Below are 26,571 nucleotides of genomic sequence, written 5' to 3'. Positions count from 1 at the left end.
TGTATGGCAATAATGTTTTATTTAAAAAAGCTTTTATTAACCTCATGCCTACTCAGGCTTTCCTTAACTTAAAGCACTATTACTGTCTCCTATATGAAAATAAGTCTTTATAGTTTACAATGTGGAATCATGACCCTGGCCACAATACAGAAAAATGCCAGATAAACCAATATTCTGGTGTAAGCTTCACCATTACTTGTGAAATTGTGCAAGAGTATCGTACCATTGGAAGGGGGTGACAAATAGTGCAGGTAGATAATATATTCTGACAGAAGAACAAAACTGAAACGCTCACTAAGAAGAACACTGCATAACATTCCTTACATAACATAGATGCCCCTTTTCGTTTTATCACATCAAAGCAAGAATAGATTAGACTTAAATAAAGAACAAATATTTTCCTGATATAATATTTCTACAAGGTGTATGGATAAGTCCTTTCACATGCCTGAATAGAGAAGTGCACAATAATGTCCCAAAAGCCTGTCAATATGAAGGTGTGATTAAAAGGGTATTTCCATACATTCTATTAACAGTGAACAGTGATACTTTCAGGCAAGACTTCAAATGTACAAGGAAATGAATGTGTGTGCCCTCATTTACAACTCAAATCACCTGGAAATATAAATACGTAACCTTTTCCAAATAATAAAAAAAAACACTAATTCTGAACAGTTCATGCCCTTATCTCTGCTTAAAACATTTTCTTTTAAATTTGCTTAGACCTTGTATTATTGTTTCAGACACCGAAAATGCTATTGTACCAATACTAGCACACATCTGGCCTAAAAAGATTTCAAGTAATTCCAGTGTCTACAAGCAACAAACAATATTAAAGCAAACGTTCACATCTCATGTGACACCTCGTCTTTGGGAGTTTCCAAGTTCCAGCAGACAGTAACTGAAGCATAGCTTCTTAAAAATGTGACGGTGCAAAAAAAAAAAAAATGGCTCAGCTGCACTTAAGTTTAGAGACAAACCAACCGAACATGAATAGCCTCCCACAGTATTCCTTATTAGCAATCTTTAGCAACATAGCAAAAACTTTACACAAGTAGAAAAGAACTGGAAGAGTCCAAAATATATTGTTATATTATACAATAATCATTTCCAGATAGGCCCTTCTAAAAGTCTCTGGTTGGAGTGGAATTTTATCTTTGAGCATTCTGAGAAAGTTTTAACCAATGTTTCCATGGAAGGAAGTAGCTTAAACTCCATTTATACCAATGGGTCAAACGTTACTAGAAAAAAAAAAAAAAAAAAACAGAATTAACCTCTGCCGAGTTATTGCTTGTGATATACAACACAAACTTACTGGTTGACACTAAATGAACACTAAATATTTGTTTACAAGTGGTATAATAGAATATTATAATATCCACAAGTCCTAGCAGTTTTGTGCAGAACACTAACACTAAGCAGAGTTGCACCACCCTGCATATACTGAAGTGACGTCATTGCATTCAAATTTTAATACCTGGCTATTGACTGGCCCTCGTCATGGTGTAAATTATTTTGACCTGACAATACGGCAAGTCAGCAGCCTGGTATGAATGGTGTCAGATATACATACGAAACCTAGGTTGAAAACATGGGTTGAACATGTGTACCTTAAAATGAAAAAAAAAGAAGTGCATCAGTCGAGTAGGGGATCATCATCGTCATCATCCTGTAGCTCAAGGCGAGCAAAGGGCCGAGAGGGAGAAGGCCCTCTGCTTTTCATAAGCCTGAAGAGGCAGGTCAGTGTGGTGAGCACTATGAGGACTCCAATCACAATGCCCACAGTCACTGCGAGGTCTGCGCAGGTCTCACTTTCGAGCATGCAGCGAACTTTGACAAAGCTGCCGTTGTTGGGCAAGGCTTGGATGCCCAGTAGATGACACATTAACGGGTAGATGTCTATGCTGTTGAAGTTAGACAAGTGATAACCTTTCCGGAAAGCAGGACCATGAGCTGCCAGAAAAGGGTGCATGCTTGGAAGGGAGTTGTCGTAGCCATGGTCACCAACTGTAATAAAAAAGGCATTAGTAAACACAGTGTGAATAGACTGTTGCTCATTTTAATAACCTTTTAAACCACACAAGGTTATCCCTTATAATGACATTCCAGATGTTAGATATCTGAAGGATACAAAGGGGTAATGGCAAAACTGCAGTGAGAAGCTTACGTCGAGGAAGCGAGCCATTCTGCACAATGGTCCATCCTTCTTCAGCCACGAGGATGATGGGCTGAATCCTTTCATTGTACTTGTAGTGCAATCTCTCTGGTATGTTTTCCTTCATATAGACCTTCATTTGAGGGTGGCACTTGTTCAGCAGATTGTAGACCCTGGAAACATCTGTGAAAATATTTTGAATAAGAGTTGCATCGGGGATGTACGTCAGCAATAAATGCACATGCTAGTATTTTGTCAACAGCCACTTTGTTTGTGGTTTTAATGCAATGTGCGGACATGTGGACCAACTCTTGAAGAAGAATCTCTGGTCTCGGGTCTCGGCGACAGTTAACCTATAAGTTACCAGAACAGTTTTGTAACGGCTTAGTGTCTGGACACATTTAGGTTTAGATGGAATAAACTTCCATGCATTTTGGCATTTTGAATAAAGGCCCAATGAGGCTACTATGCAGAGAGCCTTTGTTGATTATTGATACTGGACTGGTAGTCCAAAGTGTCTGTGTTGTGTTGGAAATGTGTTTACGTATGCAGTGGAACTTACTGTTAAGAGGCATGATGGCAGCTACAGGGGTGAGGTCCACCACTGAGTAGTCGGTCCGATTGAGGCAGTTGTCCAGCTTGATGAGCCGCTCTTCGGAGCACTGAGTCATGCCGTGATCACTGGTCAGGATCACATTAATCTTTCCCCACAGGTTGGCCTGCTGGAGCTGTTCCATTAGTAAGCCTATGTTGTTGTCCACCTCTTTCAAGGCCTTGGCCATCTCTACAGTGTTGTTTGGGCCGTACCTGTGGCCTGACCGGTCCGGTTCCTCCCAATAAAGAGCAGCAAACCTAACATCCGAGTCATCTTTCAGCCACTTGGTTAGGTTTCCGATCCTCTCTTGGAAAGTCACTTTGGGACTGTAGGGGAGGAAATGGGTCGCTGTGCTGTTCTTGATCTTCAGGTCGGAGCCCGGCCACATGGCAGCAGCTGACTTATAGCCAGAGTTCTGCACAGACACCCAGATAGGTGTGGCTTCTTCCCACCAGGAGGGATCGGTGTCTCCTATGGTAAAGGTCTTATGGGTCTGTGGATCATACATTCGGCTGGCCAGAATGCCATGGCTCTCGGCATACAACCCAGTGACTAGGCTGTAATGGTTGGGAAATGTTTTTGTTGTGAATACATTAGTGAGGTAGCCCACACGAACACCATCAGAGACAAATTTTTGAAAGTGTGGAAAGGAATACGTCTTCAAATAGTCTGCCCGGAAACCATCAAAGGATACAAGCAGTAAGGGATGGGTCACTGGTGTGGACTGCTTCTCAGTGTCATTTCCTCTGTGCTCTGAAGTAGCAAATCCACAGCAGACAGCTAACCAAAGCAGTTGATGAATCAACATCCTGTGTGCGTGTGGGAGACTGAGGCAGTCACCTTCAAGAACTCTAAAAATATAGACAGGTGGGAGGTAAGACCAGGGAGAAACCATTTTTGCCAACGTCAAGCAAGAAATTACGGTTTAAACCAATTTGCATAGAGTAGCCACTACTCAGGCTTAAAAAGATGTTCCTCTGGTGCTTTTCAGTTTGGGGATCCTATGGTTGAGCCATGGGGATCCATGGTTGAGCATTGTTGAACAGATCTGGGACACTCAGGAGGAGGGTAACTCAATAACAATTTGAAGTTTTATCACAATGACTGAACAACTAGCCATTTTTAACTAGGCTAATGCCCCCTGAGTGCCTCAGATTTAACTATGTGCAACAACAGTTTGATCATTTGACTAAATTCAGGAAGCCACTCGTAGGCCTAAGGTTTGACGTTACTCAGTCTGTGTAAGACATATTTTGAGAAAAGACCGCAAGAATGAATTGCAACTGCGCATCAACTCAGTTCTGCTTAGTGAAATTACAGCGATATGAACCTAATCACATTATCTGGGTTTACTCAGGAAGATCTGCAGAGGCAACCAATTCAATTACATAACATCCTTAAAATTTGAGTCACACTAACTTGCCGACGAACCCGGTTAACTTACGGAACAAACAGGTGCAACACAATTCTGACTGAACGTTAACGTTAGCCATTTCAAGGAAAACGGAAGAACCACCACAAAGTTCTGTATCAAGCGTCGTGCAATACTCTTAACCAAACTAAAAACATTCGATGCAAAGCCTAAATAGCACTAAGTGACTGAAAGATGGTTAGCACACAGTGGTCGACGCATAATTTACAAATGCTGTATTAATTAAAACAACGTTAACTAAATGACATTGTCGTTGCTGTAACGTTATCAAAGAGGAGGAAATGCACGTTGAACATTCTGACAGTTAAGATAGGCCCCTAAACCTAAACCTACGTTTGCCAAACCTATTGCACAATATCACGGCGATTAACACTAACGCAACCACACTTACCCTTATACTGTCTCTGATTAAACAGCAACAGCATTTACTCGTTTTCCAAACGAGTAGCCTATAGATCACCAGCTAAATATCAGCGATTAGCCTGACATTTCGATGCCGAATGAATATCACCATATCACGTCATTTCTACAACTTCCTCAATTTGTCTTATTGTATGACGTAGACGTCTTGATAGACACGAGGAAGCAGTTGAATTAACCAATAGTAATGCTTTAAATAGAGATAGGCGGTTCCCAAGGTTCAGGTGCAGAACTATCATCTGAATGACAGGACATCTGACTAGGATAGAGTAAAAATAGTTAAATATAGCAGATCTTTCTGTGTATTATTGGCAACAATCGCTTGTCGTATTTCTTTTCTTGGCTACTGAACTGTAACCTCAAATAAGATAAGATCATTTCATTTTTCATTCATCCCTTAACACAAAAAGCAAAGTTCAATATGAAGCATAAATGAAAACAAAATAAATCAATAACAATAGGCCTAAATGAATAAATAGCCTACATCCTTATATGATTAATATGACATATTACGCGCTGTAAAAGTGTTGTGACATGCCCATCAGAGATAGACACCATCCTTCTCCATACCAACTCCACTAGAGGCATGGAGGCAAGTCATGACAGGGGTAGCTGGCTTAATCAGATTAATAAAATGAATAAGATATTTTTTAAAACTATTATGTCTTCAGTTGCATCCATCTTCCTTTCATGGTGAAAAATGGGTTGAGTCTGGACCTGTGCCTTTTTTTGTTTGTGTATAAATCGAAACACAGCCTATGCTCAAGTTTGACTTCAAACCAGAGGACAAAATCAGTAGAAGTAAGGCTATGTCAGTGAGATATATAACTGTGAGCTTTTCTACATTCTAAAAAATTGCAAATGGCCTTCAGGGCAAGGCTCACCTTTGTCCACGAGGGGTCAGGTCAGACCAATTCATTCTATGGTGTTCACAAGGTTGCCACACTTTACTTCCATTGAACAAAATGAACAATCATCTACCTTTTGCTATGGAGGAATATGATCTGAATCATGAAAAGCCTAATAAAAAATATGTGTTCTGTTCACAGCATTTAACAAAACTCTTTTGATGAAACATTTTGGCAAAAAGTTTATTTATGCTCAAATACCAACTTCGACATTGTGTGCTCAAAAACAAACACACACTTCTTTCTAGTTCATAATGGCGCATCATGTTCAGTTCAGCCAACTTGTACCTGCTTGTGCTGAATGGTGTATTGGTGCTTTGCAAAGTTTCAGGGTTTGCATTGTGAATAAAACTGGAACATGCCAAAAAGAGGCTGTATGTCTGTATTCTCATTTCTGAAGGAAAAAAGGTAGATTGTCAATCTAACTTTTTTCGTTTTGATAGCCTAGCACTTTTTGTCCAGCACCTGCCTTGGATGTGCGCACCAACAAACTACTTTTCATTTGACGAGCCTTGTTGGACTTTTGGATGCAGCACTCCACCTGACTCCTAATAAGAAAAGGAACTACACAATACTTTATCCACCATGTCGGAGCTTTCCAAAACTTTTGAGTTCAAAAAAGCGGACTACATAAGAATCATATTGAAGGACTCTTTATTCACGGACACACCACAAGGTAATGAACCAACCATTTTGATACGCACACTGGAGAAACTGCAAGAAAAGGAATCTCGTCTTTACCTACACGCAGTGACCCTGAGTGATTATCTCAGGACTAGATCCCAAGGGGTCTGAGAATAACTAAAACACCTTTCTTGGGTCGAGAGAACAAGGAATTCAGTGACCGATGGTGTGAAATCCTAAATAAGTGTTTGTTCGATCTCATGGCTCTAACAATTGAGGAAACCTCCACACAACTCTCTACGGTGAGAGCACGAATCATTGATGTGAAGAAGGAACTCGGGGAAAGCATAACAGAGAAGGAGAAGTATGAAAAATTGTTGGAAGACTGCGAACAACATAAAAAGGCACTGGAGGATGAACTAAGAGTTTCAAAGAGAAAGAAGTTTGCAAAAGACGGGGCGGACTACGAGGGGGGCACTGTATACAGATGGCGACTACCAACTACAAGGGAAGGCCAATCCCAAGGTGGATATAGACGTGGACACACAAGAAACTGGCACTCCTTCTCATCCCGTGACTCGGAATCTAGCGCAAATGAGGATGATGCACATGTTCCTTTTTTAGGACAGAAACATGGCAAGCAGAAAGGAAGACCCTCGAAACAAAATTACAAAAGAAACACGCCAAAAAGAAATGTCGACGCGGCAAAAGACCCTCAAAGAAATCGAAATGCAACTCGGAGCCTACACAGGAGTTGACACCTACATAGACATACAGTGATTTTTTCGTAACCTGAGGCTTAAGGAATTCTTTAATGGCAACACATCTAGGCCTACTTTAACCTAGGACAACGCTGGCTCTACTGATTCTAACAATGTTCCCGCCCTCCAGGTGGAGGTGGATATATCGACGTCAATGCTACAGCCTACATCATCTGCTGGTACTACGGGATCCTCAGAATCATCCCAAGATGAACCTGAACACGTGTACGTCAATTCAATCAAGGACTCGATTCAGAGGATTCAAGGACTCGATTCCTACTTTATACCTCCAAAACATAGAAACCCTTCTCTGGATACATTTTGCAGATTGGTGGAACATGACATAGCGGCTGCAATACGCAACAAGACAGATAATAAAGTTAGAAATAACTTAACTAGAATTCAGAGGCAAGAATTGAGGACGTTACAAGAGGATAAAGATTTGATTATACAAAGTGCAGATAAAGGCGGGGCCATTGTGATCTTAAACCGTGATTGTTCCGTGAGGGAAACACAGAACCAGCTAAAAAACTCCAAATGTTATAGGAAATTGGAATCTGACCCTACCTTGAAATTCAGGAACCAGCTGCATGAGAAATTAAACCAACAAATGGGGATGGGACATATAAACAAACATGAACATGCATACATTAAGGTGGATTACCCTATTACTCCAGTGTTATCCTATACTCTCCCTAAAATCCATAAAGTGTTTACAGATACACCACCTGGACGCTCCATTGTTGCGGCTATTGGCTCCCTGACTGAAAAAAATCTCATTATTTGTAGACAATACTTTACAATCTTTGGTCGTCGAGCTCCCTTCATATGTGAAAGATTCCATGGATTTTATTAAAATGATCCAGTCTGTAAAATGTAAAAATTCCCAACAACTCCTGGTATCAATGGAGATTGAGTCATTATACACAAACGTCTCCTTCCAGGGTGGTTTACAGGCTACAAAATCTTTCTTGGAGAAAAGGACTATCAATAGCCCAAAAACTGAATGCCTTCTTGATCTGATAGCTGGGATCTAAAATGTCCCCCAGCTTTGCATCTCTCTACGTGGGACTGTTCGTATCAGAGGTGATCTTCGACACCCAAAAGAATCCCTATATACAGAACATATCCTATTGGAAACGGTACCTGGACGATATTTTTTTCATATGGGAAGGAGATGAGACCCAACTAGAAGAATTTCATAGATACATGTGTGAAAGCAATCAACATCTAAATTTCATGTCTGTGGATGAGTCAAAAATGAATTCCTTGGACATCTTAGTAATAAGGGAAGGAAATACTCTAAAAACTAATCTGTATCATAAGAGCACCGATAGAAACTCTTTACTTCATGGGGAGTCATATCACCCAACGTCTCTTAAGAAAAACCTCCCCATATCACAGTTCAATAGAATCAGGAGAATTTGTAGTTCAGATGAGGACTATCAGATCCAATCTACCATACTAAAGGATCGATTCAGAACAAGGGGATACAAAGAACATTGGATCACAGAAGCCTCTAATAGATTTGATAAAATCTGAGAGTCTGAGCAGGGAAAGAGCCCAGAATCAAGTGCCTAGGATTACTTGCTGCGTCCAGTTCTCTCCCATCGCTAAAGATATTGAACGGACTATTAAAAAAACATTGGCATATTGTGGATACAGACCCGACTCTGAGACAGATCTTTCAAGGACCACCACGTGTTGTCTATAAGAGACAGCCCAACCTCCGCAACATGCTTGTTAGGGTGGACTTACATCTTTCTCCCCCCACACACTTTCTCAGCAATGTCCAATCGGGAAACTATAAATGTGGAAATTGTCAACAATGCAACTTCACATACAAGACACACACATTCAATCACCCACACACAGGAAAGAAGTACAGAATTAAGGGCATCATCTCGTGTCAAACAAAAAATGTAATATATATGCTGTTTTGCCCCTGTGGATTTGCCTATGTGTGTAAAACCACAAAAGCACTCAAAACCAGGATAACAGAACATAGATCCACAATTCGTAATCAGGATATGAAAAGTTCAGTGGCAGTCCACTTTAAAGAGGCTGAACATAATGTGGCTGCTCTAAAATACATCGGAATTAAGAGTCCCCGGAGGGGGGGCCATATTGACACTCTACTTCTTAAACGTGAACTATACTGTATTTACACACTGGACACGATGTCACATAAAGGGTTAAATGAAGACTTCAGTATTAGGCCCTTTCTGTAACTGATTATGTGATGTTGTGTCATGTTTAGATAGATGCCAATATCATGTTTACTTATTATGACGACCTAATGCGGCCTGATACACAGCCAAGTATTCTGATAGGGTGGAAGCTTGTATTTATTTATATAAAAAAAAAAAAAAAAGTCTATTATATAAATGTTTTTCTATAAGTACATGCTTTTTGTAGATATTATGACGTTGTGTATATATGTATATAAATGTTCTGTAAATCTATGTAATTATAGCCTATCACTCGGATGGGTCATGTGACCTTTTGTACTTGTTTAAATATGGCGACAGTCTGCCTGATATTCAAGTCTGATGAAGAGCGTATAAGCTCGAAACATTACACACGGGTGAATAAGTCAATTAAAATTCCTGATGGGAGCAAGTGTGCGGACAATCCACCTTTTTTCCTTTTGATAGCCTAGCACTTTTTGTCCAGCACCTGCCTTGGATGTGCGCACCAACAAACTACTTTTCATTTGTATTCTCATTTCTCAAATGCAACTTTCCACCCCAACTGACCAGACTGATGGCGTATAGTGTGGATCTCATTTATCTCCCTGGCTCACTTAATTTCCCTCAGGATGATTAAAGTAGGCCTATATCTTACCATAGTCATATTTATTTATACATAAAATGTTTAGCGTGAGATATAATAGCCACAGCCATTCAAATGAGGCTCACATGAAGTTTGCATGTTGTCCTGATTTGCACCCTATGATGAGCATAGCATTGAGGAGCTCTGGAGAGAATAAAGACCTGCCAGAAATTCCTCAATGGTGTCTAGGTAACGCCCCCTCTCCGACACCACACCCCCTCCCACTACAAATCCCAGATGAAAGCTTTGAGTCAGAGAGGTTGAGATGCGACTCCAGGAAAAAGCTTAAGGCAAGGTTATAGGAATCACACATGTCCTGGTAAGTGTCTGCTTATGTCTTCCTTTGCCAAAACATGACACTAACAAAGCAAATGTGGATTTTGCACTGTGGATTGCTGACTGCTATGAATCTACTTAGGCCTACATATTTAGTGAATTAGTGCAATAGTGAATTCATGCAAAATATTCAAATTGTAGCAAAGAAGTATAGATGCATCTGAAGTGTTTAATAGTGGGCTTCTGTGAGAATTCGAAAATGAATTACCAATGACGGACTAATAGGCACAGCATGGTTTGGTAATGGTCACTCATCCTAAAACTAATTTCTCACACCAGAGCTCAAGAGAGAAATACTCTGATACAGCGCTGGATACAGCCTAAAGACTTCATGGGCAGATCCGATATTTAAAATGTATAAAAGTTTTACACATGCAATAATATTGCTTATTAAGTATTAAAGACAATGGGACAAGATGATTCTACTTGAGTGTTGGCTATCCTCTTACAGGAGGAACCATCATAGACCAAAGTATATGACAATTGTTATGCTGTTTCAATTGGCTTTAAGCTTGGCTTACAAACCAACGACCAACTCATCATGCAATAGGTTATATGTGACATGATCATAGCATTAAAATATAATGTAGCTACTTCAAGGGTTAAGTTGTCTAAAATTGGACAGGTTAAACATTCTGTTCACTGTTTGTTTGACCTGCTGCTTGAAGCTAAGTTGTGAATCAAATATCATTCCTAGGTATTTAAATTCATGCACAACCTCAAGCTTAACCCCCCGCACCAGAATGTTGGGGTATTGGGGCTTGCCCTTTTTGAAAAATACACACAGACTGTCTTTGACAAATTGAGGTGTTGATGACTGTTAGTTACATATTACTCATGACAGCTGTCAGTTTTTGTGGAGCCTGATTTTTGTCTTTAGCGTGTACATAACTGCATCATCAGCGTGCATTTGGCAGGTTACATGTGGTGGACATAGTGCTGGGCGGTATGACCAAAAATGTATATCACGGTATTTTTCAAAATTCTTACGGTTTCACGGTATATGATGGTATTTTTTTTACCATGCATAATCAGATGTTCACAGCATTTTCTACAGGTTGAGAGAGGAATTGCTGCAGTACATTGATTAAGGATGGTCTATTTTACTGTCATGATGTAGAATAACTCCACACTAGGGTAATGCATGGCCCCAGAAAATGATGCTATTTACAAAGAGCCACTCATGATTCTAATGGAGAATCTAATCAGAATGCAAAGACAATTACAGTCAAAATACAGAACTTTTACTGTGCAAATTTCACAAGTAGGCTACATCTTGTATAAAACCAATACAAAAAGTAGTGCAACTTGCAATAATTATACTTTTTGAAAATGACACAATTTAAAATAAAACCTCTCTGTTAATATGCTTACTCTGTCAAATAGGCCTTTCAGAAATGTATTGTTATTGTGTGGTTTACATGACGTTAGTGGTAGGCTAACTTTAACTTCATGTGGATGTGGATGTCTTGTTAGCCTGCCATGAGCTTCGGTTCGGTTTGCTAGGCAAAACATTAACAAAAAAGATCGTTTTGGTGCACTGATGACAGTCAGGATCATTTCTAACTAGCCAGCCAGTATTGCTCAGTGCATGTCTATAACATGCTTTACTTGCTACCTGAATTTCAGCGAATATTCTTAAGGTGAGATGAATGATAAGATCATTAAGCTTCACTGTGTTCGGTGGATTGCTAACTAACGACATCACCTACTAGCCAGCTAGTTACAGCTGTTGAACAATCTCAATATAATTTTCGTGACGGTAGGCTAAATCCTTTTCAATGCAGTATGTATCCCTTAACGTTTTTCCTTAACTAAAGAAACAATTTAAGGTATTATTCTGTGCAACACCCTTAAATAAACCCCTTACCTAAGGAGAAATTAAGCCTTAAAGGGGTGGTTCAGGATTTTGGACATAAGACCTTATTTCCAAGTAAGCAAGTGTGATATTTATCAGTGGAGACCGTTTTCAGCACGTTTCATCCAGTCCTTCTAATTGCAGAGTTTGCAGGTGCTAGGCTAGCGCAAGTCAACGGTATGTGCTAGCCTGCCACTAAAGACAGTCTTACCCACTCCAAAGTACACCTGAGGCAAATTCCAGACAATCGATGTAAATGTCTGTGTTGATAGAATAGTGTAAGAAATACAACTACCCTTGCATCGCGTTGCAATAGTTATACTTTGGTCCCTAAAGTTGTTAGTAGTCATTTTGCAACTCAGCGGCGGACTGATATTACCAAGGCTACTACTAGGTATCCCCATTGGAGTGCGCTTTACTGTTTACTTTTCGGCGCAGTACTACTAACCGGAGCAAGTATAATTCCGCCGCTGCTAAGAAACTAGTCCCTCAAAATGTAATGCGATCGTTGAAATGCAAGGATAGAATAACGTTAGAAATAACACTGTCAATACAGACATTTACATCGATAGTCTGGCGTTATAATTTATTTGCCTCGGGTGTACTTTGGAGTGGGTAAGACTGTCTTTAGTGGCAGGCTAGCACATACCGTTGACTTGCGCTAGCCTAGCACCTGCGAACAGCGCATCTGTATTTTGATGGTCAGCGGCACATTTGAAGGAATCTGCTTGCACGCAAGACCATAGTGTTGCACGGTGTATCGATACTAAAAAGGTATCACAATGCCTTCACGCAAAAAAAAACGATACGATTTCCGACGTTTTTAGAATCGATACTTTGTTAAAATAATAACGTTCAGTGTCTGTGAACTGCTGCTGTCACTGCTCCTTGCACGCATCTAGGCAAGTGGGCATGTCAAGCAGGCAGCTCCGAGTGAGTGAGTACGCAGGCAACGTCTACATAGTCTTTCCCGACAATCCTCGGCCTTGTGGATAAAACAAATGTGAAATCTGGAACTATTTCGACTATTTTAAAAAAGTTAAAAAAGCTTCTTTTAAAAGGCTGCAGAGGCCCGTTTGTAAAATATGTTTCAAAGTCATTTTAAAGCAGTAGGCTACACATGGAACTGGGCTAAACACCACGCAAACATATCCCAAAAAATTTACAGAGTTCAAAGAACGACAGGTTAACGAATATGCTATAGAAAACACGACTACATATGCCAAGTTCTTCTCTTCTGTTTTAGTCTAGCCTAAGTGAAACGAGTATGGTTCTCTGGGATAAAGCGAACCTTCCTTCATCAATTTTGACGTGACATAACGAGTTGTAATCATTTTGACGAGACATAACGAGCTGTAATCATAGGGTGCTAACGTGATAAAAGCGCAATGTTCATGCCAGAATAACATTACCATAACTTGTAAACAATCTATTTCATGTTCGGTCAGTACTACTGGTGATATTTGTCATGGCATGTAGATTGCAATTTGTTCAATAATTATTGCCCAGATGTAGGATAGGCTACCCAAAATGCACTAATTAAAGCCCACAGCATATAACAAAGCGTTTTGAGTCCTAATAATAATAGCGGCTTATTGTTACGTGAGCAAATCATGTTTTCAAAGAAATAGACGTAATGTAGGAATGCACGCAACAGGTAATGGTGTAGGCCTATCTAACAAAGACCTGAGTGGTTGGAACGTCGTACTTGTACACTGGGCGCAAAGAAGACTATCCTCACATTTTCCCCTTTGCAACTGTCAAGGAAATCCCATGAACACAGGAAGGCCTAGGGTAGACTATACTGTACATAAGATGGCCTAAAGATTAGCCCCCTCTGCATAGCATTCAGTGATTTGCATGCAGTAATTTCAACACTGACCTTGATCTAGCCTAGTTTGGCTATTTAAAGCTACTTTATTGCCAAAACACAACACAATGTAAATGAACTATAACAAACAAGTAGGCCTACTATTTTACTGACTATAAAAAATAATAATTATGTAGGAAGTTTAGAAGTTTAGAACCCAGAATTGACCTGCACACTACAAAAGTGCATCGAATTCAACACAAATGACTCAATACACTTGGAGGAGGTATGAGTCCTTTCTTTTCCAGATATCTTAGGATTTTGCCGTAGTATCGTTTCAGTATCAAGCATCGTGATATTTATGGCAGGTATCGTATCAAAGTCATAATTTTGGTATCGTGACAACACTACAAGACCATGTGGAACAGTTATTCCACTAAACCATGCTTTACCAAAACCTAGCCTACACACATTTGCACTCGTCTATTATTTGAACTCATTGGCAAAGTGAAACTAACTTCACCGTGGTGTCAGTCAATGACAAAACAGTTAATTACTTTCACTATTGACTGACAATGGGTTACCAAAAACATAGCCTGGAAAAACCAACACAAACACAACCAATAATGTTCGAATGACTGAATAAAAAACATTTATCCTGCAGAGGAGTTGCTGCTTCTATCTCGTGACAGTGCGTCTTCAGCTGTGCTTCATATTTGCCTCTGGCCTAATCACTTTTATCCGTCATTACCAATTTGCAAATGATGGTGAATAACTACTCATTGTGAGATGTATTTCATAATATCTTTATTCTAATTATGTTTCCCATTGTAATCGTGTAATTTTTAATGTTTTGCATGGATATGCACTGGTGCGTGTTCGTGGATGAGAGAAGCAGGGTGTGTTGTGCAACCGCCAATATCACATAAAGCACTCTTAAAATAACATAAAAATAACTCGCCATGGATTTCTGACTAGGTTTGTCTTGGTCAGTGGCGTAATGCGTTTTAGGTAGTATAGCGATTTTTAGATAATTCGCCAGACCCCTCCTTAGTTCGTTAATTACCACACCCCTTGGCACGTTGCTCAATAAAAGAGAAGATAAGAATAAACTTTGCGCTGGGATAATAATCCGCTTTCCGCCAGGTTTTGAGTCACGAAAATAGGGCCCTAAATAGCAGTGGACCGAACCCTGTGGTAGGCCTACACCAAGATTATTGTCACATCACTGATCTCATGCTTTGTACTTTAACTGTATCCTCAAATGTATGATTTCATCCATGTCAATGTGTTAAGAGAAAAGGTAAAATGAGTCAGTTTAGCTAGCAGTATCTGGTGGTTCACGGTATCAAAATTTTCCTCAAGTCAAGAAATACAGCCCTCTAACACCACCTGCATCGAGCTTGGATTTCATGTTTTCCAAAAGGAAGCAGACGACAGTCTCAGTAGAATGATGTTTCCTACCAAATTGCATTACAATTACCTCCCTTGATTTTGTTTGGACTTTGGAGAGTTGGCTATGTTCTCAAGTTCATTCTGTTTCGAGTATAGGGTATCTCCTAGAGCCAAACCATCATAATACGTGCAACCATGGTAGTTAAGAATATGAGGTATGGTTAGACCCTATCTAGCACAATTTGCCACACAACTTCTTGCTTGCCATGGATATTTCCAAACTAGAATTGTTGTTACTTTTTGTCAGCACTTTGCTTAATGTTGGCTTTCCAGCTTTCCTTTAAACTGTTATTTTTAACCAACAATGTTGTGGTTACGTAAGTTGCTTTGGATGAAAGTGTCAAATACCATAAATATAAACAGAAACAGTATATAGTATTTCATATGAAATTTATGAGTTATTTATTCAATTGTTATAGTTATCGACATAAGAGTCTATTGCAAGTCGCTCTGGACAAAAGCGTCTGCCAAATACTATAAATATGATCATACACATAAACATAAATTATGAGATTTTCTTGTAAACCCAGATGTGACAAACATGTAGGTACTTGGAGTGAACAAAGTAGCCTACTTGAAGAGAAAGAGGAGAAAAAGGTTGCCGGGGTAGGCCTACCCACTATGGGGCGATAGTTGCAAAATCATCCGGAAACTACTTATTGTATATTTATGTTTTTATATTTATGTTCATATGAAAACTCATTATTTTTATTGTTGATATTATCATTATTGATATTGTTGTTATTATTACTGTTTTAATCATGTTGTTATTATTACTGTTTTTTATGTAGGCTTATCATTTTTAACTAATAATGTTATAGGCCACTTTTTAAAGTTATTTTGAACAATTAATTATTTAACTGATATTATTGATATTAGAGTTATTATTATTAGACTGCAAGGGCCCTATCATGACATTCTAAAGTGCATCGTCACTTGTCAAAAGCTTATTTAAATTTAGTAGGATGTCCAGTCCACATTGGGAGGGGTTTCGTTATCAAACGTCGAGCGCAAGGCGCTAGGTTTTTTAATCAGTCATATGGGTGTGTTTGGGGCGTAACATTTAAACCAATGAGAATGACATCTGTCATTCCCTTTAACGGCGCAAAGCGCGATATGTCAAATAAATGCATTGGTATTTTGGCATTCAACGGCGCATTTGAAGGAGGCTGCTTGCGAGACCGTTTACACTCGTCTATTATTTGAACTCTTGTCTCTCGCCTCTCCCCTAATCCCTTTTAACCATCATTACCAATTTGCAAATGATGGTGAATAACTACTCATCATGAGATGTACAGTATTTCGTAATATCTTTATTCTAATTATGTTTCCCATTGTAATCGTGCAATTTGTAATGTTTTGCATGGACGTGCGCTGGTGTGCGTTCATGAATGATAGAAGGATGGTGCGTGCACCTGCCAATACGACTGTTGACAATGCGCTCTTAAAATAACATATAAACAACTCGCCATAGACTTCTGACCAGGTGTACAATAGCGATGTTTAGACCAGTGGTTCTTAACTGGTAGGTCGGGACCCAAAAGTGGGTCGCGGAACCATTCTGGGTGGGTCGCGGAGCTTGTGGTTAAAAAAAGAGAAGAAATCGCCCATTTCAAATAGACTTAAATTGAGACAAAATGGTGCAGAATCCACAGTGTGCGATGTTCACAATTGCTGGAACATGAGTGAAAATGCCTCATAATAAAGTACACCTGTTAAAGACAGACCTGTCAAGTACTTTAAGGTGACATCAGGAGTTGGAGACTTCACAAATGTAATGCCAAACAGCATGTTCCAAACAAATAGGCCTACAGGCACTTCGCCTTTCTTAGCATGTAGCTCACCAAATCTGTTGTCTTGAACGCTATAAAATATATGGGTCGTGACTTCATGAACATGGGAAATTGTGGGTCCCAAAGCCAGACCAGTTAAGAACAACTGGTTTAGACAATGCGCCAGGCCCCTCCCTAGATTGTTAACTGCCACACCCCTGGGCGCATTGTTTAAAAAATAAACGTGCAAAATACCTAATTAAACTTTGCGCGGGTGGAAAACGAGTTTTACACCATGCGCCAGTGTGAAAAATACAGCCCCAAGTCACTTTGGATAAAAGGGTCTGCCAAAACCATAAACATAAATTGTGAGATTTTCATGGAAAACAGGTGACAATGAACTAAATTTAAATAGGCTTATTATTTTTAACTAATAATAATGTAATAATAATGTTATAGGCCACTTCTTAAAGTCGTTTTGAACGAAAGCGTCTGAATGATATCATTAATATAAACATATAAAGTATTTTGTATATGAGGTTTTTTTTATTATAAAAGTGATATTATTATTGATATTGGAATTATTAGACCTGGTCACTTAAGTGTCAAAATCATAAACATAAACATACCCATAAACATAAATTGTGAGATTTTCATGTAAAACCAGAGGTGACAATGAACTAAATTTAAATGTAGTTACTTACAATTAATATGAAAGCTAGACTATGATGTGTGTAGCTTTGTAGTGAACAAAGTAGCCTACTTGGCGAGAAAGAGGCAAAAAAGGTTGTCGGTGCACCCACTAGAGGGCGATAGTTGCAAAATTGTCCCAGAGCCGTTATTGTCCGGAAACTTGCGCAGTGCACACTCCTTTAGTGAATGATTTCCTGTGTGTTCATAAATGGGTTTTTTTGATAGTGGTATTGTGATGTTTTGGTCTATTGTTTTTGGTATTTTTGAGTCAGAAATGATATTTCGATTGTGTTAGGTTTAATAATCGCTATGTTTGAACATATCTGTCTAAAAAGTGTTAGCGAAACTGAAGCAGAGAGGGTTGAAGCAGAGTAACGTTAATGTTAAACAAGGATCTTTGACTGAAGATGAGGATGCCACAAAAAACACTGCCTTACCGCACATGGTTAGATGTGCAGACCGAACAAAGTAGTGCCAGTGATCACCACTCAGAGAAGACTGCACAATGGGGCCCCAGCCTTCAACCGAGAATATCATCTGGCACTGACACGATCTTCCATACCCCATATCACAGGTCGCCCAGGTCACCCCAGGTTCGAACTCGTGACCTTGTGATTGGGAATCGGTACCGCTAACCATTGTCCTACGGTCAGGACAAATATATTGTTGTATGAAGAATATTAATCTTTAACAACTGTTATGTCATAATGGTGTTAAGTTTCATGGTTGTTAAGCAACCAACTTGGTTAGCTTACCTGGCTAATGCTAGCTAATGTGGTTGCCGATGCCTTTGGCCAGGTCCATGGAGAGATAACTTTTGGCTAACTTACCACAGTCTAACAGGTTTTACCTGTCCCCTTATGACCCTTTTTTATAACATGTAAAATCATACTACAAATGTTCAATATGGATTCAGCTTCACTCACGCAATTTATAATCTTAGCCAAAACAATGTGTTCATAACTCGCTAACATCCTATGGCTAACAAAGTTTGCTTTGAATGTGCATGTGAATGTGCGCCTCCATCGGCAGGCGGCTTGAAGCGTTTCTTATGCGTTATGGTTTTATCAGAGCCCAAAAGAGAGAGAATGATCATAATAAAATATAAAACGTGACATGATGTAGTCCTGCAATAAATAACCAGGCTCATGAACTCATGAACATGTCATTCACCGTGCTGTGAATACATTATTAAGATGAGATGGGTAAAGAAAGAGCTCAATAGGCTATGAGATTCAGACAGATAGAAGCACCTGGGAATGGTTGTGTCAGAAAATAGTAATTTGATCAGTGATCATCCCAAGCTTCGTTTGAAACTTTCTGGGGATGGGGATTTTACACGATCCTTCATCACTGGGCTAGTGTGCCCTGCTGTGTTACAGTATTATGACCGTGCTGATGCTAACAGCTGCAGCTCCCTTAATTTGATTTCTCATGCATATTAGGCTAGCTTTTGCCCATGAAAATGAATGCAGAATATAAAAAAGTCCTGCTCGTAACGGAAGAAACGTTTACGTTACCAACAAACGATGTTAACAACAAACTCAGCTTCACTGCTGCAAGTAGCCTACAAAGTTGGCTGTAATATGCTTCGCCATATTTAACGAACCAGTTAGTTTTGTGATAACACAATCTTACCTTTTATTTGTTTAGTCTGCTGAAAGTTATCCACATATCAAACGATTAAAGCAACAGAACTGGAGCAGTCGCACTATATCCCACTTTTGCCGCCCTTTTTAAAATGAAACAACACTTAAAGCCATAGCCTATAGCCCCCGCATTGCGCATACAACGCTGCCTGTTGACATGATAGTAGGCCTAAATGCTAAATGCCCAAGAAACGTCACGTCATAAAAGTTGTACAAACGCAAAAAAAATATTGACAGTTTGTTCGTGGTGTAGCCTAGTACTGCCTAATTTAAACGGGATAGGAAAGGTTTATCTTATTAGGCTTTTTTTATTTAATACGGAACTGGTAAAATAAAAACTGAGCAGCAGAAAATCCGCCATAGTCGATACATAAATAGCCTTTATTATTATAATTAGGCTATTAATAGGCCTACTATTACTTAATAGTACTACCACTATTATTATTATTATTATTATTATTATTATTATTATTATTATTATTATTCGGATGAGCCAATAATGTAAATCTGAGTCTGAAATGTTGGCTACAAACAGTCGGTTTCAGTGAATATGATCAAAAAAATCTTGCCAACTGCAGCTAATAATGTACCAACATTTTAAAACTGTTCACTGTTCATGTTAAGTATTTTATTGTTTTTATTTGTAAGTCGCTTTGGACAAAAGCCCAACAACCATAAAGGTCTGGATACAGGCAGCCCATGTGAAGATGCAATAGGATAGCCTTTCTTTGAAAAAGTGTCTGTGCATGTGATGTGAAATAACATTGCTTATAAAGTATTAAAGGTATTGCAGCAAGATAATTCCAAAGATAATTTCGTAGCCCAAAGATTCCAAAGATAATTGCGTAGCAAGATGGGTCGTCCTAGTTCATGTCTATGAGGGCAAAGTGGAGTTCAGTCAGAGACGGGCTCTGGTTCAGTTCCCGCCTGCACAGGGGCGTGTCACTGACGTATGACATACGTTTGAACGCCTCGGTTCCACGCCAGACAAGCCGGATTACAAATAAAGGGTGTACACCTTCATTAATGTTGATTTTCTCTCGACTGGAGGGTCATACTATCACAACATTCTACTGAAATAGGGAGGAGGGTTTGGAGATCATGATACCGTGTCCGAAATGTGCATCCATTGCTCAGAAAAATAAGGCTTTGACAAATTCTGGGAAATTCTTGGATTCTGCCATAGACCTCAATGTTAAAAAGAGAGCCCGATCACTGCATAAATGTGCGGGGGCGTGTACTGCTACCCTATTTACATACATTTCCAGGGACAGGAAATGGCCTCTCATGAAGTATCTTCGTAATCAACCATCTTTGATAATTCTCCTCTGTGTTGGCTATCCTCTAACTAGAATAACCATCATAGGCCAGGGTGATATTGTTCATCTGGAAAGCAGGCCCGAAGTGGGTAATAGGGAGAATCGAGAGAATTCCCGGTGGGTCGCTTCACTTTTGGGCCGGTCGAGGGAAAAATATTGGCATTTGTCACGTTAATCTATCTTCTCTTAAAGTTGGCTACACACGTTCGCATTCTATGCCTAACACCGCAGCCTCTGCATGGGTTGTTCTCCCCTCCCAAGTAGAGTTAATTGGTCCATATCAGAGCCATATAAACCACCACTAAAAAAGTGGGCCGGTCTTGGGCCTGAAACTCCCGGGCTGAAAAGTGGCCCCACTCCGGTCCTGCTGGAAAGGGTCCCATTGATGTCCGTTTCCAAATCAGCAAAAACCCAGGAACATGTATTTTCTTTGGAATTTAGTAAAAAAAAAAAATACAAGAAATATGTGTTTGCTGCACTTCTGAAACAATTAGGTAGTTTCATGCATGAATTTAAGTTCAATTTCACTGCTGGTTACGTCCCTGGAGGTTGTAAAACGGGAAGTTCGGAAACGGCGTCAATGGTATCTTTTCCAGACGGACCACCAGTGCAAATTCAAATTTGCTAACTGGTTCGTCTGGTTCACCCAGGCTACTAGTTCATTGTATTGGCTGTATTAATTATTAGAATATGTAGGCCTACTGTGGCAGCTAAACTGTGTTGGCTACTAACAATTTCATATAAATGTGGGATAACAATTTGTTTGGTCATAGCCTAAATGCACAGATATACACTGGTTTAATAACCAACTCTACTAACAAGGATGCAGTGTTGGAGTCAGATGCAATTCTGTATTTTCACACACTGGCAACACCTGGAAAACAATCTTATTTAGAAAGCCACCCAACTTAATCAACACCACTCTGGCTTATATTGAATTGGTCTCATAAGCTACCCACGGACTCTTGAATCCTAATGGAAACACAATGGCAAGCACAGACTAGGTGCAGTAGGGCGCTATCTTGTGTGCATGCTCTTAGATTCCAACATGAAGCTATAGCCTATCATGGCAGTTTGATGATGAGCAGTTTACAATAGCATCATGCCTTGTGGGTATTGAATATTGCCACAACTACTACATTAAATTAGGTGCAGAGTCAGACATATTCAGGCAAGCTGAACAACAACATCAGTAACACCTCAAGGTATCAACACCTACATCAACATCCCAAACAGATGGCCCTGGTTTACATTCTCACCAGAAAAACGGTAGCAGTCAATTGTGCATCTGTAGTGAAGGATTGCAAACAGAACTCACAACCTCCATGGTGTATGCCTATTTGCAAAGGTTTCCACGTGAAATGTTTGAAAGTCTGATATGTAAATATCAGGTCTAGTTAATACGTTTATATTTTTTCCAAAGTGACTTACATATGTCATTTATATTACAAGGGCATTGTTACACTGTCCCCGGAGCAACTCGGGGGTGCCTTGCTCAAGCCCTCAACGGTGGGAGCCGAGAATTGAACCCACAACTTTTCTGGCTACTGCATGCTAGCCCAGCTCCTTAACCACTACCACTGCCACAATGATGGTGTAACAACAGTTTACTCAGCTGGTAATAAGCAGCAGTAGAATTTGCTTAACATACCCACTTTTTTTTTTTATTTTGTGAGGAAACAAATAAAATTTTATATTTTCACAAACATTAATGTTAAGTATATGAATTAAAATTTCTTTCAATTATTGTCTGAGGAACTTTCATTGTATTCTTACTTTTAAAATCAACATGTTTATGATACTCTTGAACAAAATCTAGAAATTCTCTCTAGCTTTCATATTAAATGGTGTCTGCTTTTATATTTATTCAAGTCCTCTTATGCATACAAATGAGTCAAAAAGCTGGATGGCAGTGAAGAAGACAGTCTTTGTTCTGTGATGGCAGGCTTTTAATTGGGTGAACATTCATCTTTTCATTGGGTTAACAGACCCATTATAAATTAATGTTACTAATGTTACATTTCACATAACGCTTCTTAAATCCTTACAGTGGATGGCCTATGTAATGACCTTTACATGTTCATTTCTTAAGTTTTATTATTCCAGTTTTAGCATATGTTACATACATACATTTGTCATAGTGTAACCTCCTGAACCTCAAACTATGAAAAACATCGAGGAGCAACTTATACATTGTTCTCTGGTTATAAACAGTGACAGAGGCTTCGCGATATTGCCATGATGACAGAAAGTATGTCTAAATACTTTATATATAAATATAAATACTAATATATATACAGGTGCTGGTCATATAAAAAGTTGATTTATGTCAGTAATTCCATTCAAAAAGTGAAACTTGTATATTATATTCATTCATTACACAGACTTATATATTTCAAATATTTATTTATTTATTTATTTTGATGATTATAACTGACAACTAATGAAAATCCCAGTATGAACATGAAAAGTATGAGCATGTACAGCATTCAATACTTAGTTGGGGCTCCTTTTGCCTGAATTACTGCAGCAATGCGGCGTGGCATGGAGTCGATCAGTCTGTGGCACTGCTCAGGTGTTATGAGAGCCCAGGTTGCTCTGATAGTGGCCTTCAGCTCTTCTGCATTGTTGGGTCTGGCGTATCGCATTTTCCTCTTCACAATACCCCATAGATTCTATGGGGTTGAGGTCAGGCAAGTTTGCTGGCCAATTAAGAACAGGGATACTATGGACCTTAAACCAGGTACTGGTAGGTTTGGCACTGTGTGCAGGTGCCAAGTCCTGTTGGAAAATGAAATCTGCATCTCCATAAAGTTGGTCAGCAGCAGGTACAGTAGACGGCCCAAACCATCACTGACTGTGGAAAATATACACTGGACTTCAAGCAACGTGGATTATGTGCCTCTCCTCTCTTCCTCCAGACTCTGGGACCTTGATTTCCAAAGGAAATGCAAAATTTACTTTCATCAGAGAACATAACTTTGGACCACTCAGCAGCAGTCCAGTCCTTTTTGTCTTTAGCCCAGGCGAGACGCTTCTGACGCCGTCTCTTGTTCAAGAGTGGCTTGACACAAGGAATGCGACAGCTGAAACCCGTGTCTTGCATACGTCTGTGCGTGGTGGTTCTTGAAGTACTGACTCCAGCTGCAGTCCACTCTTTATGAATCTCCCCCACATTTTTGAATGGGTTTTGTTTCACAATCCTCTCCAGAGTGCGGTTATCCCTATTGCTTGTACACTGTTTTCTACCACATCTTTTCCTTCCCTTCACCTCTCTATTAATGTGCTTCGACACAGAGCTCTGTGAACAGCCAGCCTCTTTAGCATTGACCTTTTGTGTCTTGCCCTCCTTGTGCAAGGTGTCAAAGGTCATCTTTTGGACAATTGTCAAGTCAGCAGTCTTCCCCATGATTGTGTAGCCTACAGAACTAGACTGAGAGACCATTTAAAGGCCTTTGCAGGTGTTTTGAGTTAATTAGCTGATTAGAGTGTGGCACCAGGTGTCTTCAATATTGAACCTTTTCACAATATTCAAATTTTCTGAGATACTGAATTTGGAGTTTTCATTAGTTGTCAGTTATAATCATCAAAATTAAAAGAAATAAACTCTTGAAATCTGTGTGGAATGAATGTATACATTATACAAGTTTCACTTTATTATTATTATTATTATTATTATTATTACTATTACTGTAATAAATTATATTCTAATTATATGACCAGCACCTGTATATATATGTATAGTACGACGTAAATGGCTGATTATGGCAGATACATACCACCAGTATGATACATCAGATGTCAGATACATACCACCAGTGTTTGACATGTTAATGTATCTCTGATCAAGGGTCATGGATATGGAACGAATCCCAAACATTATGGTGGAAGATTCCCAAAAAGAGAAGGTGGGCCTCAGCCAGGACGACCACCTGTTAAGTCTGAAGGCCCTGACGGAGAAGCTGCAGCTGGACACCAGAAGGCCGTCTTACCTGGAGTGGAGGGCCCAGTTGGAGGCCCCCGCTCCGAAGGCCCAGAGAGGGAAAGAGGAATGCGTGGCTGTCACCCAGGGGAAAGACACATGTGCTCCAGGATCTCTGAAGCAGCAGGGACCCAGGGACACAGGGCCTGGCCTGGGGTCAGATGGAGACTGCATACCCTTCACAAGTCTCAGGGAGTTCGGCAACATAGACGAGGCCCTGGTCTGGCTGAGGAGAGAGCTGGTGAGCAGGACCTTTTGCTTTGTTGTCTTGCTAAAAAGAAATGGTTAAAACAGAGTATACAAAATGTAAAAATGTACAATGACATTCAATAAGCCAAGCAATGTACTACCACTTCATTGGCATTGGTGTTAGTATGGAGACCAACTTTCCAGACACAAACCATATGTAATATAATACAAAACTCTAAAATACAATTACATGTTGAGAAGAGGGGAGTTTAAAGGAGAATTCCGGTGTGATATTGACCTAAAGTGTATTGAAACATGATACCGAGTGTGAACGTATGTCTCATAGCCCATCTCGGCTTGTCCCCTGCACTCCAAAATCTGGCGCTAGTTAGCCGATGCTACCAACAGCTTTTTCAATAGTGGTGAATTCAGATTCCAAAAATAATTCAGTGGAAATGCATGGATTCCAGTTTCTTCCAGTAGCAGCAACTGGAATCCATGCATTTCCACTGAATTATTTTTGGAATCTGATCCCTTATCATAGCTGTTCATTCTTACTCGTTGCTCGACTTATCGTGACTAAATTCAAGATGGCTGCAAACGCTAAACTTCGTGAAGATACTGTCTGTATAAATCGTCTTGTAAGTAAACTACCAGTGCTTTTTCAAAGTTCTCAATGTCTCGTTTTAAATGTCAGGGCCCTCGGAAGTCTACCAATGAAGTGTGGAGATACATTGAGCCTCGTAAATGGGTGTAAAACAGTGATTTATTTGCATGGCTAGCCCGATGCGAAAGCACCACTATTGAAAAAGCTGTTGGTAGCATCGGCTAACTAGCGCCAGATTTTGGAGTGCAGGGGACAAGCCGAGATGGGCTATGAGACATACGTTCACACTCAGTATCATGTTTCAATACACTTTAGGTCAATATCACACCGGAATTCTCCTTTAATGTGGGAAGTCTTACACTAAATTTGGTAATTGAAAGAAAAATTATCAAATGACTTCACCATTTAACACAGACAGAAATGCGAGTACAAGACCAGCAGCTTGCCCGGCAACTGATGCGCCTGCGCAGTGACATTAACAAGCTGAAGATCGAGCAGACCTGTCACCTCCACCGCAAGATGCTGAACGACGCCACCTTTGGGCTGGAGGAGCGCGATGAGCTGTCAGACCTGCTCTGCGACTCTCCCATCACACCTGGATTTGGGCTATCTGCCCCGCTGAAGCTCATTGGGGTCACCAAGATGAACATCAATGCCCGGCGCTTCTCCCTGTGTTAAGACAGAAATGGGTGAGAGCCACTTCAGAAGTATGTGGATGTGCTGGATGGCTGGTCTGTTATGTGGATAAATAAGAATGTGTTTTCACTGTCACAGATGGTAGCAGCAATACACATGAGCACATAACTGTCAGACTATGTTCAATCTATTTTGAATTTGTTATTCATGTTTAAAGCTATTGTTTTGGCACAGATGAGCTAAAAATTTGTTTGTAGGCTGAACGCCTGTTTTTAAATGACTTTCACGTGCTCTGGACTTTCTGAGTACACTGAAGAACATTTTCAGCTGCATCATTATTCAAGAGGAGACCGAAGGTTATGTTTTGACACAAAGGAACACTGAATTGACTTATCATTGGTCCACCGCATAGAATCATTCTCCACCTCAGAGACTTTTTAAAATCCAAAACACAATTTTTGTGTTTTGTTTGACACTCTAAATATGTTTTCCTGATCCATTCTGAATGTATGAACTGTATGACACTTAATTGATT

General features: G+C 39.8%; 2 protein-coding genes across 3 annotated transcripts; one reads left to right on the top strand and one right to left on the bottom strand.

Annotated features, from left to right (window-relative positions):
* enpp4 (ectonucleotide pyrophosphatase/phosphodiesterase 4) lies at nt 1-19,445 on the bottom strand. Of its 2 annotated transcripts, none has more exons than XM_048227954.1 (4): nt 19,293-19,445; nt 2,718-3,601; nt 2,168-2,338; nt 1-2,007 (listed from the first exon to the last, which is right to left on the bottom strand). In XM_048227954.1, exons 2-4 carry the CDS (start codon nt 3,556-3,558, stop codon nt 1,637-1,639), a joined length of 1,383 nt encoding a protein of 460 aa, XP_048083911.1. In that variant the 5' UTR covers nt 3,559-3,601; nt 19,293-19,445; the 3' UTR covers nt 1-1,636. The 2 variants fall into 2 exon arrangements, with proteins under 2 accessions (XP_048083911.1, XP_048083910.1); XM_048227953.1 differs by lacking the exon at nt 19,293-19,445 and adding an exon at nt 4,574-4,709.
* LOC125284161 (protein FAM167A-like) lies at nt 10,005-26,571 on the top strand. The gene is made up of 3 exons (XM_048227955.1): nt 10,005-10,049; nt 24,473-24,845; nt 25,815-26,571. Exons 1-3 carry the CDS (start codon nt 10,042-10,044, stop codon nt 26,076-26,078), a joined length of 645 nt encoding a protein of 214 aa, XP_048083912.1. The 5' UTR covers nt 10,005-10,041; the 3' UTR covers nt 26,079-26,571.

Source organism: Alosa alosa, chromosome 19, assembly GCF_017589495.1.
Source record: "Alosa alosa isolate M-15738 ecotype Scorff River chromosome 19, AALO_Geno_1.1, whole genome shotgun sequence".
In the NCBI taxonomy this organism is placed as follows: Eukaryota; Metazoa; Chordata; class Actinopteri; order Clupeiformes; family Clupeidae; genus Alosa; species Alosa alosa.
The sequence above is the reverse complement of the archived record's forward strand: the minus strand, read 5'-3'. Positions and strand labels throughout refer to the sequence as shown.

Excerpts from the sequence above, each read along its gene's own strand:
- enpp4 (XM_048227954.1), bottom strand. The coding sequence starts at position 3,558 with ATGTTGATTCATCAACTGCTTTGGTTAGCTGTCTGCTGTGGATTTGCT. Across the intron at positions 2,339-2,717 it reads TGCCATCATGCCTCTTAACA|ATGTTTCCAGGGTCTACAAT; the intron begins GTAAGTTCCACT and ends ATATTTTCACAG. Across the intron at positions 2,008-2,167 it reads GAATGGCTCGCTTCCTCGAC|TTGGTGACCATGGCTACGAC; the intron begins GTAAGCTTCTCA and ends TTTTTATTACAG.
- LOC125284161 (XM_048227955.1), top strand. Across the intron at positions 24,846-25,814 it reads TCTGGCTGAGGAGAGAGCTG|ACAGAAATGCGAGTACAAGA; the intron begins GTGAGCAGGACC and ends CATTTAACACAG.